This window comes from Micrasema longulum, unplaced genomic scaffold, assembly GCF_059751315.1.
Source record: "Micrasema longulum isolate JH-2025_06_02 unplaced genomic scaffold, ASM5975131v1 h1tg000334l, whole genome shotgun sequence".
NCBI classification, from domain to species: Eukaryota; Metazoa; Arthropoda; class Insecta; order Trichoptera; family Brachycentridae; genus Micrasema; species Micrasema longulum.
The window spans coordinates 123,566-141,452 of NW_028277538.1; the positions used below are offsets into that span (position 1 = coordinate 123,566).

Below are 17,887 nucleotides of genomic sequence, written 5' to 3' on the forward strand. Positions count from 1 at the left end.
ACTTAACCGAGGAGTCGCAGAGGGTGGGGACGGTTTCGTCAGAAGCAGACAGGCGGGAAGTGTGTTTCGATGGATTTTAGTCTGACAAACATGCAGTGGTGGATAAAGAAGAGCCTTTATCAAGTGGTCAAATGTGAATGTGCTTTTATAAATGTATGAAGTGTTTCACCGCCCCAAAATAGAAAGATTTATCCCACCCCGAACATTAATAAGTTAAATACCATTTGAAAGATATTTTTTACTATGATGACCTATCTCAATTAGATATCTTTATGTATATAACTCTTCTGTACGTGTGATGTCACTGAACTTCTCATATCCTAACTTATTGATTTACGTGTGGTTTTCAGCGAAATGTAGATCTTTGCGCTGCGCGTGTTTGTAGATATTAAAAATTTCAATCAAATCGAAATCGAAAATGTAAAAAAATGTTAGAAGTATAAATATTTTTTTCATCGACATACCAGGGTTGCATTCGACGAGAATACATATACAAACAATGAAAGGATTTTGTTTTTTGTGTGTAAAAAAACGTTTGTTTTTGAATGTTAGTAAACAGCATTCGCTTTTTATGGATCCCGATCGGATTCTTTCCTTAGACTCCTTATAATTTCTAGCCATTTATTTCTTTTTAATAGATTTTCAGTAATGAAAATAATGATTTAATACATTTTTGAAAATCGCATTCCTACCTAAAGTACATCCCTTATGGTAGAAAAGCGGAGTTTGACATTTGCAAAAATAATTCTATATTTGAAAATGAATTATTTTATAATTTGGAATTCAACCATAAACAAGTACCTAGGTACCCACATATCAATGAAAAGGTTTTTCCCTTTTATCCGAACAGTTTTTGCATGCTTTCACGACACAATCAGTCATTTTTCTTTTTATTTCTTTTGATTTCGAATTAAATGTCAAGCTCACGCAAAACCCGGCTGGCGGTTTAAGAATGACTAAATTCGCATTAGGCATGAATTCACAATTAGACCCAGTAGGTAGAAAATTTGAATATCAAAAAAACGTTTGCGGAACCAGCTAATATCAGGCAAGCCAACGTTGGGCGTGACAACGTCTGCCGGGTCCAATAGTATTTTATAATGTGAAATGAGATGGACCGACATAGTGACAAGCTTATAGTTCAAACTAAGAGCCAATACTGACAGAGAACTCTTGTTGAATGTGAAGGTTCGGGAGATCTCATATCTGGGGCATCTACCGCGTGGAGAGAAACTGTCTTCTCAAAATGATCTTCACAGGCAAAATAGAGTCGGTAGGAGACATCCTGGCTGCGCAACACAAGAGATTGGACCGGAATAGTGCACGTGGAAGAACTGTTCCGGATAGCGCAAGAGGGGGAAACATTCGCCACAGTGATCACCGAGGGTAGACTTGACACAGCATACGAGGAAGAAAAAATGTGATAAATTATAAAATAGATTATCTCAGAACATGTCGCTAATAAGTTCTTCTCTAAAATTTTTCTTTTTGTCGACATTCCAGATGAATTTTCAACCAATTTTTTAATTCAACGATAAATTGACTACAGGGGCCAGTCCAGGAACTGTGAAATATTACAAAATGTACAATTAAGTATTAACAACAACAGAGATGGAAAAACAATTGATGGGCTTATGACCACTGGCTGGTTTAAGAGGCCACTTTACACACTGTGCAGCATTCACCTTTCTGCCTATATTTGAGCATCCATATTCCTTAAATTCTGTTGATGTTTGTGAAGTTAAAGAGCCGAAACCTTTATTGATGCGGGTGAGATTCATCCGATTGAATTATTTCACCCACATACTAGGCAATGCTTGAAAATATTTTTCAATTTGTCTCCACTTTTTCTTGGACCAGGTGGATTTATCAACAATGTTTTGAGTTTGTTCAAATTTTTGTAGACAAGAACTGGACTCAACCCCCTAGGGAGCTGTTAATATTAACACATTACAACAGAGATGGAGAAAATTTTAGAGAAAGGAAAATAGAAGTACAGGCATCTACAGGGCTTATGACCTGTCATCACTATTTAAGTGCATAAATTCATTACAAATACATGCTTTTCCCATTATGTATTATAGATAAAATTATAAAGAGCAATCAGTACAATAAAAATGAACTAAAACATGTAGTATGTGAATTAATGTTTTTTTTTTTTAATTATCCAATATGTATGTACCTATGTTGTAAATGTATGTTGAAAAATATTTTCTGAAAATTTTTGTTTATTTTTGGAAAAATTTTATTTTTAATATAAAATAATAATGCAATTTCATATTATTTACGCAAATATTTCAATTGACGGGTCATTTTCTAAATTAAAAAAACTGCAAATCATGTTTTTGTAGAGCGGGATTTGAACATTGGACTTCTGATTGCCGAGTCCACAACACCGCTACCGGACCACAGTACATTAGTAAAACCTCTTTTTTACGTTTTTCAAGGGAGCAATAAAAAAGTCTTAAACTGAGGAAATTAAAAATGTATTAAAAATTGGAATTACATTAGAAGTTAATTAATGTTCTAGACTTGTGTTTTATTATCATTTTTGAATACCGACCCCCTTACGAGTAAAATCCCCCCCCCCCTCCCCAGAATATCTGTACTAGACTAAAGTGTTGATATACTGCCAGAAAAACCGTCATAATTGGGGAATATTAATATTTTTACTTATTTTCTTTTTTTAATAAATATTTGCGTTCATATGATTTACCCAAATATTTAATTTTGAGTGCCATTTTCAACGAGTTGTAAATAACTCATTATTAAACAATTGGAATCTAATTGGGGTAGAGTAGGATTCGAACCACGGACCTTTAAGAACTGAGTGCGAGACACTAGCCACAGGACCGCAACCCGATTTCAATGATTTAATTAAAAAGGTTTTGATATCATGTATTTTTTCAAACGAAATCCTGTCTTTTGTCTACGAACATTTGGACAAACTCAAATATTGTAATGAAACCAACTGGTCCAAGAGGAAGTCTAAAAATTAAAAAATTGTTTTTAGGCGTTGCCTAGTATGTGAAATAATTCAGTCAGATGAATCTCTTCGCAACGATAAAGGTTTCAGCTCTTTAACTTCACTAAAATCAACAAATGGAAGAATTGAAGAAATTAGGATGTTCAAACATAGGCAAAATGGTGAATGTTACACGGTGTGTAAAGTGGCCACTTAAACCAGCCAATGACAGGTCGTAAGCCCTGTAAATGCCTAGACTTCCATATTCCCTTATTTAAGGTATTCTCCATCCCTGTTGTCATTTGTTAATATTAAAATCTGTTTTTTTATTTAATAAAAAATATATTCAAATAATTTTACGTGTATTTTTTTAAATTTAAAAACACGAAAAAAAAATGTTTCATTATTATAAAATACTACATGCAATGATTTTTTCCGCTAAATAGTGGGAAGTTTTATTTATATGGTGTACGCGTGTACGCGCATCTCGCTGAAGCCGACTAAACTACTCATAAATGACAAGTTTTACGTTATGATCATTAGTTACTCTATAGACATTGTTTAGTATGCAACTTTATTATAACCGATTTAAATTTAACAGGGAAATCTCCCGTTTTTTTAAAAACATTTTTAAAGCAATAAAGGTCTATAAAATACAGGTAGGTAAACGCCGTTTTGCGCCGGTTCAATTAACGCCGATTTACAATTACGCCGGTTGGTGCCGGCGTGGGATTCCCGGTTCGGCCGACACCAGACGACAGTATGTAGGTGCCGCGATTTTAATAACATACACACTTTTACACATTGTTTTATTCTATTACAGTGTACGCGAGCAGCCTATTGTGTGCGTGAAATTGTTTCCGAGTTAGTTTTCGTTTTGTTTTTAAGAAAAATAAAAAGGTGTGATAGTATTTTTTATTTTATTATTATAAATAATATTAAAAGATTTGTAGTTTGCTATGATTCTGCAAGAAAGGAAGCAACAATCAAAGCAAATGAAATCGGATGCTTTTTAAAAAAAGTGTTTTAATTTAATTAAGTACTGATGAACTGGTGAGTTAGTGTTTATTCAGAAATTCATTATTTATATCAAGAGATTATTGTTAATTTCTAAACGAATTTAAATTGTAATTTATAATTTATTTGGAATATATATAGAATATGTATTAAATAAACATGTTAGACTGTTTTTTGAATTTCGACACGGAACCTAACCTAATATCTTCCATTATTTTTGTGTTCATTTTGCGCCGGTGGCTCTCGGAACGAAACTCCCGGAGTTCGCGTCCGGTTATCTTATCTTAATAATATACTACCGGACCCGATAAACGTTGTCCTGCCCGAACGTTGGCTTGCCTGCTATTAGCCTGGAAAAAGACTTTTCATTGATAAGTAGGTACCTAGGTACTTGTTTGTGATTAAATTCCAAAACTAAAAATTGTTAATATTGAAATTAAATAGGTACCGTAGAATGGGGTGATTAGAAACTTAGTGGTGAATAGAAACAAATTAAATATATAACTTTACATGCATCCAATTTATTTTCAATCGCTAAAAATATATTTTTTATATTTTTAATAATTTGGCGAAATAATATTTTTATATTCTGGCAACCCGAAACTGCTGTAAGCAACACAAAAATGCCAAATTCGAAGTTTGTTGTCAAAACGGTCACTTTTAAGCGATTTTGGTCTGCAAAACTTTGTAGATTCCAAGTGTTTATATTATTGTTTCAGCCTGTGTATTTCATATTTCGCAAGAAACATAAGTAAAGAACTGATTAAAAGATAAAGGTAAGCAGTATTTTTTTTAATTACCTTTATACTTAAATTTTACTGATAAATTGAAATCAAAATGGGGAGATTAGAAACGCCATAGGGGGTGACTAGAAACGATATGTGTGGTGATTGGAAACGACATAGGGGGTGATTAGAAACATATGTGTACAAAAGTTAAAAGTTTTCCTTTATAATGTTAAACGTTTCTTTTTCCAGAATCCATATTATATTACAAAATGCCACGTAACTACAAACCTGATCCTCGATCCAAAAGACATATTTTACATAAAAAAGAAGACATCGAGCAAGCTTTAGAACATATGAAGAAGAGCAATTTGTCATATAGGGAGACTGCTAAAAAATATGACATAAATTATTCTGTACTTTATAGGCACGCAACGAGATACATGAAGAAGCTAGGTGGTCAAACTGTGCTTTCGGTGGAGGAAGAAGAATCAATTATCGCCCATTTAAATGTATGTGCTGAATGGGGATACCCAGTAGATCAATTTGATCTACGCATGATTGTGAAACACTACCTCGACAAATTAGGTAGAGAGGTAAAAAAATTCAAAAATAATATGCCGGGACGGGAATTCTCATTAAGCTTTTTAAAGCGCCATCAAGATAAGATATCGAAAAGAAATGCCCAAAACATTAAAAGATCAAGAGCTGAGGTGAGCCCTGATATTGTAGGAGAATATTTCAAAAATTTGGAAGACACATTAAAAAACGTCCCTGCGACAAATGTTTTGAATTATGATGAAACAAACTTGTCCGATGACCCTGGTAAGAAACTTGTGATGACCAAAAGGGGAACTAAATATCCCGAAAGGGCCATGAATCACAGTGAGACATCAACTCCACTGGTGATATGCGGAGCGGCTTCAGGTGTTGTTTTACCACCCTACGTAGTCTGCAAGGCTATAAACCTATATGATACCTGGACAGAAAACGGACCGAAAGGGTGCCGCTATGATAAAACAAAAAGTGGGTGGTTTGACGTAAGCTGTTTTGAAGACTGGGCGAAGACAATTTTGTTTCCTTTTTGGAAAACTTTGTCAGGCAAAAAAATTGTCATCGGTGACAATCTTTCGAGACATTTATCATTAGAGATTATCAAGATGGGGAAGGATATAGATGTGCACTTCGTTTTCTTGCCAGCAAATACAACGCACTTAACGCAGCCGTTAGACGTAGCTTTTTTTAGACCAATGAAAAAGGCTTGGAGGGAAATCCTCTCTGAATGGAAAAATGGACCCGGAAAAAGGGAAGGTAGTATACCCGTGGCTATCTCTCCCAGACTCTTGGGAAAACTTATGAAAGAGCTGGATCCAAATTTAAAACAAAATGTTATCTCGGGGTTCAATAAAGCGGGAATAATTCCATTAAACCCACAACAGGTTTTAAACCGCATGCCAGGAGGAACCCAAGAGGTAAACAACAGAGTGGACAATAGCATAATCTCCGAATCAGTTATAAAACTTTTAAAATCATACAGATATGGAGATGAAGTGGAAACTATGAAAAAAAAGAAAAAAATCAAAATTGAACCAGGGAAAAACGCTTGTAATTTGTTACGAGAAGAGCCAATGTCGACTTCCTCCCAAGAAATGTTAAGAAAATCAAAAGTTGATTCTGCGAAGCAGTTGGAAATTGTAAAAAAAAGAGATTCTGTAAAATGTGTCACTCTGTTAAATATTTCAGTTCAGAATGGATCCCATGCATCGCATGCAAAGAAAAAATTTGCGCTGTATGCTCAGCTGGATCGCTTCCCTTTGAATTTATATGTACAAGGTGCTTCGCGGACAGTGATGATAGCTTAGATATAGATTATGTACCTACCTAGTGAATAAGATTATTATTTAAAAAAACAAACTTTTTTTATCTTCATTGCTATTAATAAACATTTTATATTTCTTATGTGTTTCTAATGACCTGTTCTTTGTTTCTATTGACCCCACTGTGATTGTGAATGGAAACATCACAGTTTTATTGAAGTTTTTCAAAGAGAATGCATATTTTAGAACGCAGGTGAGTAGAAACAGAAATATAAACCAGAGAAACATATTTTAAAAGCATTTCAATTTTATTGAAGACTTCAGTTTTTGAACTATTAGTTCGAAAATATGCTAAACTGTTTCTAACCACCCCATTCTACGGTACTCGTTTATGGTTGACTTCCAAAATATAAGATTGATATTTTTCAAATTGGCATTCTTTTTGCAAATGTCAAACTCCGTTCTTCTCGCCAACAGCGAGGTGCACTTATGTAGGAATAGGATTTTAAAACATGTATTGAATGTCAATATTATTTTAGTAAACATTCAAAAACAAACTTTTTTTTATGTTATAAAAACATTTTTTTTTCATTTTTTGTATATTATGCATTCTCCTCGAACGTAACCCCGGTAAATCGGCGAATAAAACATTTACACTCCTAACTTCTTTTTTTACATATTAGATTGAAAATTTTAATATCCACGAACACGCGCAGCGCAAAGATCTACATTTATCCAAAAACCGCACGTAAATCGATTAAGTCGTTTAGGAAAAGGTCAGTGACATCACACGTACAGAGGAATTATATATATAAAGATTAGTAATCATATAAATTATGAATTAAAATACCTCTTGCTTAATTTATTATAAATGACAGTTAAATTAAATGCGAGTACCTACACTTCTACTTATATAATTTTTTATAAATATTTTCGTTCTTATGATTTATCCAAATATTTCAACTTTGAAGCCACGGGCTGTAAATAACTCACCATTAGAAAATGAAATATTCCAGTAGCTCAATCATAAATAACTATCGACGTGCTCAAAAACATGCTAAGCATTTGAGCGATCACAATGAACAATAATGAACATGCTTAAGTTATCGCAGTCATAAGTCAACGCGTGTGTAATCTCTAAGTCAACGCTAGTGTCGGTTTGTTTTTTGTTTTCCTCGTAAATCAATACAGCTCACTGGCGAAAATTCGGCGTTTACTATAAAAAATAATACAATATATTGCATTTGCAAAATAGTACGGAGTATCTAATACAAAAAAGTGAAAAATAAATTACAATTGATATGGCGACTGCTTTTCTTGACATTTGACTTGCCAACCGCCGCGCCGGCTAAATGCAATAAATAGCGTGATAAATAATGAATAAATAAATAAATAAAAATAGCAGTTTTGGAATATTTTCCATATTTACACCGGTGAAATTCAAATATGTGATTGCGCAGCAGGATTTTACGTCGCGAAACGTAAATATTTTGACATTTAATATTAGCTGTTCATGGATGTTGCATTGCGATCGCGAATACGATAAACAACCATGGTGAGAAATTGTTATCACGTCGCTTATTAACATGTCGATAGTTATTTGTGATTGAGCTACAGTATAATAACACTTTGTTAATGAACATGTGACTTACCTAGGACTCACAATGGACAGACAATTAAAATGGACAAAACACATAGACGGACTCACTAAAGTAATGGCATCACTACATAGCCTCTTCTACAAAATTAAAGATTTTATATCAAGAAAGGAAAAAATTATGATGTACGAAGCCTATGTTAAAAGTAAATTGAGTTACATGATCGCCTTCTGGGGAACTGGTAACAAGACAGACATAACAAGAATACAAAGACAACAAAATAAAATTCTTAAACTAACATACAACCTACCCTACCTGACCTCTACGACTGAACTGTACAAAAAAACACACCAGTTTGACACAAACTACTTGACTAAAATTGAGACCTTAAAAATTGTGCACAAAATAACACTGGGAAACATACAAGACGACGACATAATATTAGTCAAAAATGCTAACATACACAAATATAACACCAGACAACAAAAACACTATCATATTGAAAAAGCAAAGACAAACACAGGACAGTCAAAAATACTACATAATGGACTTAAACACTACAACGGCCTACCTTACTACTTGAAAACTTTTAATGGAGACAAATTTAAAATCAATCTGAAAAAGCACATGACGACTGAACTAACTAGAGTAGACGAGACATAAAATGACTAGACAATATTAAATTTCTAATGTAACCCTAACAGGTTTTTTAAAATTGTAAATAAATAAATTAAAAAAAATATATTTGTCGGGAATCGAATCCGAGACATCTTGCATTGTAGGCAAACACTCTCGCCGTTTTACCATTTAGACTTAATATAATTTATCAGATTTTTTTTCCTTTCAAATTCCCCTTCTAAAATATTATTATTGGTAAGTGAAAGTGGTTTTAGTATAGTCTGTCAAAATAGAATAGAAGGTCTCTCCGGTCCTTGTCGTGACCAACCTCAAAATTAATTGTAGTTCTAATTATTACCGATTTATATTCTATTTTGACAAACTGTATGTAGTCGAGCGATTTATCGTGTGAATATACGAAATGTGGAATTGGAAAAATTATGATGAAAGTAGGTTAAATACTGTCGAAATGCGATCTCTCAGGCGAACGTGTGGTAAAACGATGTACAAATGTCGAGATCCGTAAACTGCGTAAGGCTGAGACACGCATTATCGACCGAATCAAGAAAGGGGTGCTGCGTTGGTTTGGACACGTAGAGCGAATGGACAGCGAAAGAACGGCTAAAAGGATCTACGATGCGAATGTTGATGGATGGAGAAAACGAGGAAGACCGAGAAAGACATGGCACGATCAAGTCCATCAAATACTTGAAGATGGACACGTCAAAAGTAGGAATAATCGGCGTGCGTGCATGAGAAGATGTATGAATGTAGCGGAAGCGAGGTCTGTATGCCTACCTCTACGGGGAAACGGCGTGATGGTTTGCTCGTTTTTTGTTTGTATATACGAAAAAACATTTTGATTTTTTATAATTATAATTTTGTACATAATATTTTATATACATAATTTTGTACAAGCGTCCCGTAATAAATGATTATAAAAATATGTTTTTATTTTATTTATACGCCCCTTTTGTATGATCGTAAAAATCCACACGGCACGATAAATAAAGATAGGGTGGGTTGGATTTTATCGTATTACAATCAATATTTTAATTATCATTTTACACTCATATACTATTTACGGCGCCAATCCACCTGCACTACGGATGCGTGTACAGTAGAGGGGACCGATGGTGTACGAAATGTTTTTTTAGACATCAAAGTGAAGGGGGTCTAAAAAGTTGCATTTTGGATAACATTGAACGTATAGTGTTACTCACCAACATAATATCTGATAAAATAGATTCCCCCGAATCGGTTAACCGCATTCATATTAATGTACCACAGAGACAAACGCGTTATACACAACTTTTCCACATACCTAAATGCAGAACAAATTCGTCAAAAAACGCTACGATTAACCGTATTATGGATACGTATAACAGGAAATTTAACGAAATAGATATATTTACCAAAAATATTAAATTTATCAAAACTGCCATAGGTAATAAATTGTCTATGTCCGCATCCTCCTCTCCGTTGCTCTCTATCCCTGAACATATATAAGTTTTATAGTGAGAAGATCTTTTAATATAATTATGTATCCCCGTACTGCGGGCCAACTGTTTGTGACACCTGATTTTTTATAATCCGAATCATTTCTATTGAACTTATATGTTATTCTTATTTATATATTATGTAGGTGCATATAATATGCATTTGTGTGTTCGTTTTGAATCAACGTTCGCGTATTGTCAAACCTTATTTTATTGTTGTCATTATTTCGTATTTACTGCATTTTGTGGTTACCTACTGTATTGTATAGGACTCGTCGCACATTATTCATTCGATGTGTATCAGTTTAATTTAAAAAATAAAATGCTTTTTTTTTTCAGAATACGGTTTTGAAATTTAACATACTTAAAAAAAATAAAAAAAAACAATTTATATCATTTCGTCATTTGAATTTTAACAAAAAGGTTTCTAACTTTTTACTAAGCTCTTTATTGTACCATTTTTAATACAATTTACAAGTTTTAAGCAAATATATTATTTTCATACTTACGCACCCATACACACGCACCCTCTCCCTCTTTTATTCCCACACGCACATGTATCCTCTCCCTCATTCATTCACGCATACACACATTCACATACACATGAATACAAACGTCACACAAATACAATTACTAAACTTCTTTTCTTATATATTATGTGTCATTATATTTACAGTGGATTTTTTTAATTGGCTTTAGTATTGTTAAGATTTTTCTAATTATTTTGTTTATGTAATAGCTGTAAAAATCCCAAATAAAATGAAATAAAATGAAATAAAATAAAATAAAATAAAATAAATTAAAAAATAATAATTCCATACTACTCTTGGCCCTCAACCGAGGTTTGAAGTTTATAACTATCTGAATATTTTGTTAATTATCTATATTGATAAAAAAAAAAATTGTTAGTAAAGACATTTTTTAATTTTTTTTTTTTTTTATTATTTATAAGTCATATAATACAAAGTATAATACGTTGAATTACATTCCCAGTAGTTACAACAACTCAATTCGGGACATAAATAATATTAACTTTAGAAAATAACACATATTGAGAACAACAAAGAAACAAAGCAAGTTTAGCACCTTTATAACTAAATAAACAACAACAATATATACGCCCAAAACCCTTTTTTACACGAGCAGAATAAATATATATAAAAAAACGCTTTTAAGAATAAAAAAGTAGTGAATCTACTAAGGGAGATAAGGTCATTAACATCACATGCCATGCAGATGATGCTGCCATAGTGATGATGAGAACATATCCATTTCAGTTAATAAACATCTGGATGCCTAAGAAATGTCGTATAGTACAATGAACACATGATTACTGGAAACATACTTCGGATATACAAAACGTGTGTCAGACTAAATCGTGGTGTATACAACAGAGGCGAGGATAGATAGAGAGAAAATAAAAAAAATACGAAAAACTAAATAGAAAAACTAAATAGAAAAACCAAATAATTGCTCAGAACGTCAGAGATGAAAGTACTAAAGGCAATCGCAGGGAAACCCAAAAATGACAGAATCTAGAGTTAAGAAGTTAGACGGATTTGCGATACCCATTGCTTAGTAAATAGATTATGGAGAGATTACGCCAATAATTCCATTAATCGACAGCTCTGAAATCCCCTATACCATTGCCCACGAAATCCCGGCCGTTTGCCGTCTGCCGTCTGCCCGGAAGACCACCAAGGAGAGGGAACAGCTGAAACTCAAAGTTTCAGGAGTTAGCTTTTAGCTGATACCAAATTAATCTACATTAACCGCGAAGAAGAAGAAGAAGATTAAACTTTCAGAAATAATTTTCACTCAGATCTTCCAAGAAAAGGTTTAGGTAGAAGTCCTTGAGAGCCACGCTTTGCAATTTACGCATTTCATTTTCTTTAATTTTGGTCGGTAGTTTATTATACAGCGTTCGAGAGATATTCTCCAAGGACTTTTTACCAAACTTGGTAGAATGAAATTTTGGTATATGCAGGTTTTTCGAGCTATGGATATCGCTATTAAAAATTTGCTTTAAATTTGAATGAGCTGAGGAATTCAAAATGTTTGAAATGGTGTTTGTGATATCATGCATAGGTATTACTTTAAAATGAAGTATTTTTGTTTGACTGTAAATATCTTTTACATGTGTATCCCAAGGCAGACCAAGAATGTTCCTCAAACTTCTATTTTGAAGAACCTGAATCTCAGAAATTAGCTTTTTTGTAGCGAATCCCCATATACAGGATAAATAAGCAAGATGTGAATGGATCATGGCATAATAAATGGACATTACAAAATCGAACACATTTTAAAACTACAGTGATGCAAAAAGTTTACACTCCGCGGAACTGATTCCGTAGAGCGCCTGGCTAATATTGACGAAAACAATGGCTCACTAAAACAATGCTACACATTTATTACAAAACAAAGTGCGACTCATGGCCTTAGATGCTTATTTAATAAGGTTTAATGCACTGACTGATTTTCTTACTTAATTACGAAATGACAGCCGGTTTAGCGCAAAAATGGACTTTTTCGAAAAAATTAAATGGACTTTTTCGAAAAATTCTAGTTCTGGTTGAGGCCCAAAAGTAGTATCACTTTTTTAAAAATATTTTTGCATTCCGAATAATCCAAAAGGCAACTTTTTAGACCTCTTTATTTCAAAACTTGGAAAAAATATATATATTTCAGCCTAGTACACATTGCGTCTAATAACTATAATATCTTTATAAATATAATAAATATTGGGTTTAGATTTTCAGTATTCTTTCATTACACATTTACGTGTCGACTGAAATAATTTGTTATTAAATAAAAAGTACTTATTAGGCACAAAAAAACATTTTATCGGAAATCGGGGATAAATTTCAAATATCATAAAAAGTATACTCTCAGTCGGTCACGTAGTCCAGTACTATATAGCTACTTAGTAGATCTCGGGAAGTTGGCGTGGGTGCACGTTTCGCCCGAGTCGTTAGCGATACTCAATGGATTTTTCATGTTTTCAGCAGTGAGATTTGAAATATTATCATCTTTGAATTAAATTATAGTTAATTAAAGCGATTCCCTATAAATATTCCACTTTTCCCTTTTTAATCTCTTATTTTTTTAATGTGTAGTGACTGCACAGCACCGTAACGCGCGGGTGTATTTAGGACAGTAAGGGAAAGGTTAATGTGATTCTGATACAGATCATTTCAAAAGCAATAAAAAAACGATCTTCGAGCAAATTAAGCGTTTTCTTTTAAAACATTGCTTTATTAATGATTAATCCAACTATCACGATTTCTGCGAATCCGGATAACGTCTGCGCCCCAATTACAATGGGAAGTTAACAGAGTTATATTCGACTGTCTATAAAGAAAAAGCGATATTTGTGTACGAAAATGAAAAGGTTTCAGCTCTTTTACTTCACAAAAGTCAACAGATGGAAGAGTTAAGGAAGTGTGGATCTTCAAACATAGGCAGAATGGTGAATGTTACACAGTGTGCAAAGTGGTCACTCAAACCAGCCAATGACAGGTCATAAGCCCTGTAAATGCCTAGACTTCCATATTCCCTTCTCAAAAATATTTTCAGAAAATCCAGCCAGTCTGCAAGCATTTGGACATACTCAAAACATTGTTACAATAATTTTACTTTATATAAGTCGAAAAACTGTAATATTTCTTTGAAAAATATTCTGTAGATATAACGTTTAACAATAGAATTAAAAATAGTTCAGAAACCGCATACGCGCATTAAACATAAGGCGACTAAACTACTCTTAAACGAGTAGTTTTACGTTTTTTTATTTATTAATAAATTTCATAGAAGGTATCTACATGTTTTTTAAAATTCTTTACATATCTACTTTTACACATCTAGTAAATGTTATAACTGTAACTCTCCAAAAAAGAGACTAACTTTTGTGCTTGGAGAGTGACTTACACTGTTGTAGTTGTTTATTATAAGAATTTATATAATTTTAAATACGAGTACATGAGAAAAAAATAAAAACATAGGATATATTAAGAAAAAAAATAAAACAATAATACATTCATACTAATTGAAATTTAATCTAGTTTTTTGACTCATTAGTTACTTTGTAGACGTCGCTCAGTACGCAACTCCCGATTTGAATTCAACTATGCCGTGTTGTGTCGTTTTAAAGTGTAGACATGCTGCTGAGATCAACAAGAAATAGGATGGGATCACATTTCATGTGTAAGTAGCAAATGCACGAGTAAGAAGCAAATGCATTGCTCAAAATTTTTCACTTGTTAGATGGTCAAAGAAAACAAAATAGACATTTTGTTAGTGTTGCCAGAGTAGTGAATTTTTTTACGCTACTTTTTATTAATAAGAACATCGATTTTAATTGATTTAGTGGAATTTCAACTTCCTTGCTGGTGAAAGAAGGAAAACGGAGTGGATAAAAATAGTACAAAGAGTATGGCGAGATGAGTTTTGGAAACCAACAAAGCGAAGCATAATTTGCTCAATGCACTTTGAGGAGAAATGTTTTTATGACACAAAAGGTATTTTATCTAAATGTAAAACTCTAATGATTAGTTCTGTTTCTAAAAGACAATATTACAAAAAGCTTACTCAACAAAGGGGAAATTAAAACAACCCGGTAGACTGTATTGATATGGTCTTATTAAAAAGGTATTGTTTATAGGAATGAGGATATTGGTAAAATTTTTTGCTGAACTCATCATTCGAAAAAAATCGTCGATGTCTTTTTCTTGAAAATAATTAAAATAGCTTTCTTTTGGACATGGCATAAACTTTCAATTTCTTTATCTTTTATACAACATTCTTCGAAACCCGGCACCTCAGTATCTATCTGAGAATTTTTTTTTTTTTTAATAATAAATTTCATAAGAGGTACATGTTTTTTAAAAATTCCATACATATCTAATTTTAAACATCTAGTAAATGTTATCACTGTAACTCGCCAAAAAAGAGACTAACTATTGTGCTTGGAGAGTGACTTAAACTGTTGTGGTTGTTTATTTATAAGAGTTTATATAATTTTAAATACGAGTACATGAGAAAAAAATAAAAACATTGGATATATAAAGAAAAAACATAAAACAATAATGCATTCATACTAATTAAAATTTAATGTTGTTTTTACACGTGTTCAAAAATTTAGTTTAACTTTCCAATCATGGGCTAGTACTTTGCTCATCTAATAAGAGAACTAATGAATATTGGACCTCTCGGATTAAACAACGCCATATACAAAATGACATAAACATCCGTATAGAGTATTATGTATATACGTATACAGTATTATGTCTGTACTCTTTTATTGGATTATTAATAAATCAATAAAACTAATGTCTGAGCACCCGATGATAAACTTTTATTTACTAGTTTATCGGGACAAAATATATTTTAATACTTTGTATTCTTTATAATGTATTAATACTGAAATAATGTGTATATTTTATTGAATAAAGACTATGAAAAAAAAATGTAAAATAAAATTTGTTTAATATTTAAGTTCAAATTTCATTGATTCAATTACTCTTATTAAATGACCCTTTACTTATCTACTCTGTGTGTCAATCAATGTTTCCGCGTGTCCAATAAGATTTTCAAATTGCTTTTTTAAAAACATTTAATTATCGTACATTTGTGTTATGGTTATATTTTTCGCGATCTGGCAACATTACTCGGCAACTTCAAGCATACGCGCGGTGAAAGTGGGGCAAATTTTTGGACACAGTTCGATGTATTCAAAAATGCTTCTACGCTCTTTCTGGACTATTCTATGCGCTTTTCTATGCGCTATTCTATCAGTGGCGAATGGTGATTTTATTTACAGGTAAGCTATAAAAAAATCATATATTTGTACCTACATGGGAGGTACATAATATAATGTAAGTAATATTTACTATAAATTGATATTTTTCTTTGTTTCTGTGTGATACAACAACTCTCATCCATGAAATAAACTCAAACGATGTAACTTCGTGATATATTATATTATATAGACATATTATCCATTACCTTAATACATAATTCGTTAATTTATTTTATTTATTTATTATTTCACGTTTTACATAAAACTTTTTTTTTAATATGAATACCTCACTGGGCACAACCCGTGTCGAGGCATTCATTTACATGATTTAATATATTATACTTATAATGTCTAAATATATATATATATATAATACATATAAAATATTACATATTCACATTTAAATCCACACAGATGTAAGAGAGAAAAAAAAAATAAAAAAGAAAGAAAAAGAAAACAACATTATAGTATTAGTTCACCTCACACATTTAATTACTGTGCAGATATTAGGTCAAGTAATAAATAAATAAAAAATACCACTAAGAATTCAGTCGATATTAGTTATTCAATTGAAATGTCAACTGGCCAAATTATTTTAGTAATTAATAGTACTAAAAACGGCCGCGTGGAGCGCTATATGTCCCGCAATACGACGCATGAAATTAATTAAATAAAAAAGTTTCCAGGTGATTTAAATACAATAAACGCGCAAACAACAGCTGCCCTAAGAGCAACTAAGAGCAAAATTTCTGAGGTGCAGATTATTCAGAATAGAGCGATCAGAAATGTGTTTCACCTACCGTATGATACTCATGTAAGGGACATTTATTTTGAAACAAAAATCATGCCTTTTAGCATGCTTTCCTATTTCGAGATAACTGACACTATCATTAATACTACTCTCGGCTCAATGCACAGTAACATAAAGCCAGCTTTCATTGGAGACATCCATCGGTACAGTACTCGATCAAAAAACAATATATATATTGGATCTGTGAAGTCTACGAAGTTTGGTACTAGATCTTTACAATACATAGGTTTCAAGGAATTTAATAAATTGCCACAAAAATTTAAAGTACCTATTTCAAAATATAGAAACAGGACGTGCGAATTGAAGAATTATTTTTTCCAGAAGTACTTTGAATAAATAATGTTAGTTTATAGAGAATGCGCATCTTGAACATATACCTTTTAATATTTCACCGTTTTTGCTTGTATATGTAATTTTTAATACTATTTAAATGTTATTTGTGTTTTTTTCTTTTTATATACTTTTTTTGGCTTGTATACATAATTTCATTTTTTTCAACGTTTTTGATAAAAAAATTAACCTGTATTGGGTGTGCGCATATTTTGTTAATTAAAAAAAATGATTTTATTTTGTACTAGTTCAGTATGTATATATACATCCATGTAATTTTTAAACTTTTTCAATTTTCTTTCCCAGATTGCATAATGTAAACATTATTTTGAATTTATTTCCATGCCTAGTATTCTGTTTATTCTGTTATTTTCAAGTATTTTTCATACCCTTTTTAATTTGTAGTATATCATAATTTTAATTTTTCTGCTTTTGTTAAATAATATTATAGTTTAAAATTTAAAAACGTCTCTAAAAAAATTATTATCTGTATGTCCCTAAATGAGTTTTTTTTAAAAAAACTCCTTGGGAATATTGTATATAATTATGTATAATATGTTTTCAATATAATAAAAAAAAAAAATTATGGTCTTATGTCAAAAGTACCATCTCAAAGAAAAATAGTCCTTAAGAAACAATGTTTGAAATACTGTTTTCCAAATCAAGAATCTTCAAATAATTTGTGTAATCTGCAAGTTGAATCTAAGAGA

The 17,887-nt window shown here is 32.0% G+C and overlaps 1 protein-coding gene across 1 annotated transcript; it reads left to right on the forward strand.

Moving 5' to 3' along the window:
- The first annotated feature begins 3,821 nt into the window (after window positions 1-3,821).
- Window positions 3,822-9,661, forward strand: LOC148282368 (uncharacterized). The gene has a single exon (XM_088225168.1). It carries the CDS (start codon window positions 4,980-4,982, stop codon window positions 6,567-6,569), a length of 1,590 nt encoding a protein of 529 aa, XP_088081294.1. The 5' UTR covers window positions 3,822-4,979; the 3' UTR covers window positions 6,570-9,661.
- Window positions 9,662-17,887: the final 8,226 nt, after the last annotated feature.

What these genes read in the sequence shown, in the direction of transcription:
- LOC148282368 (XM_088225168.1), top strand. Translation starts at nt 4,980, where the DNA reads ATGCCACGTAACTACAAACCTGATCCTCGATCCAAAAGACATATTTTA.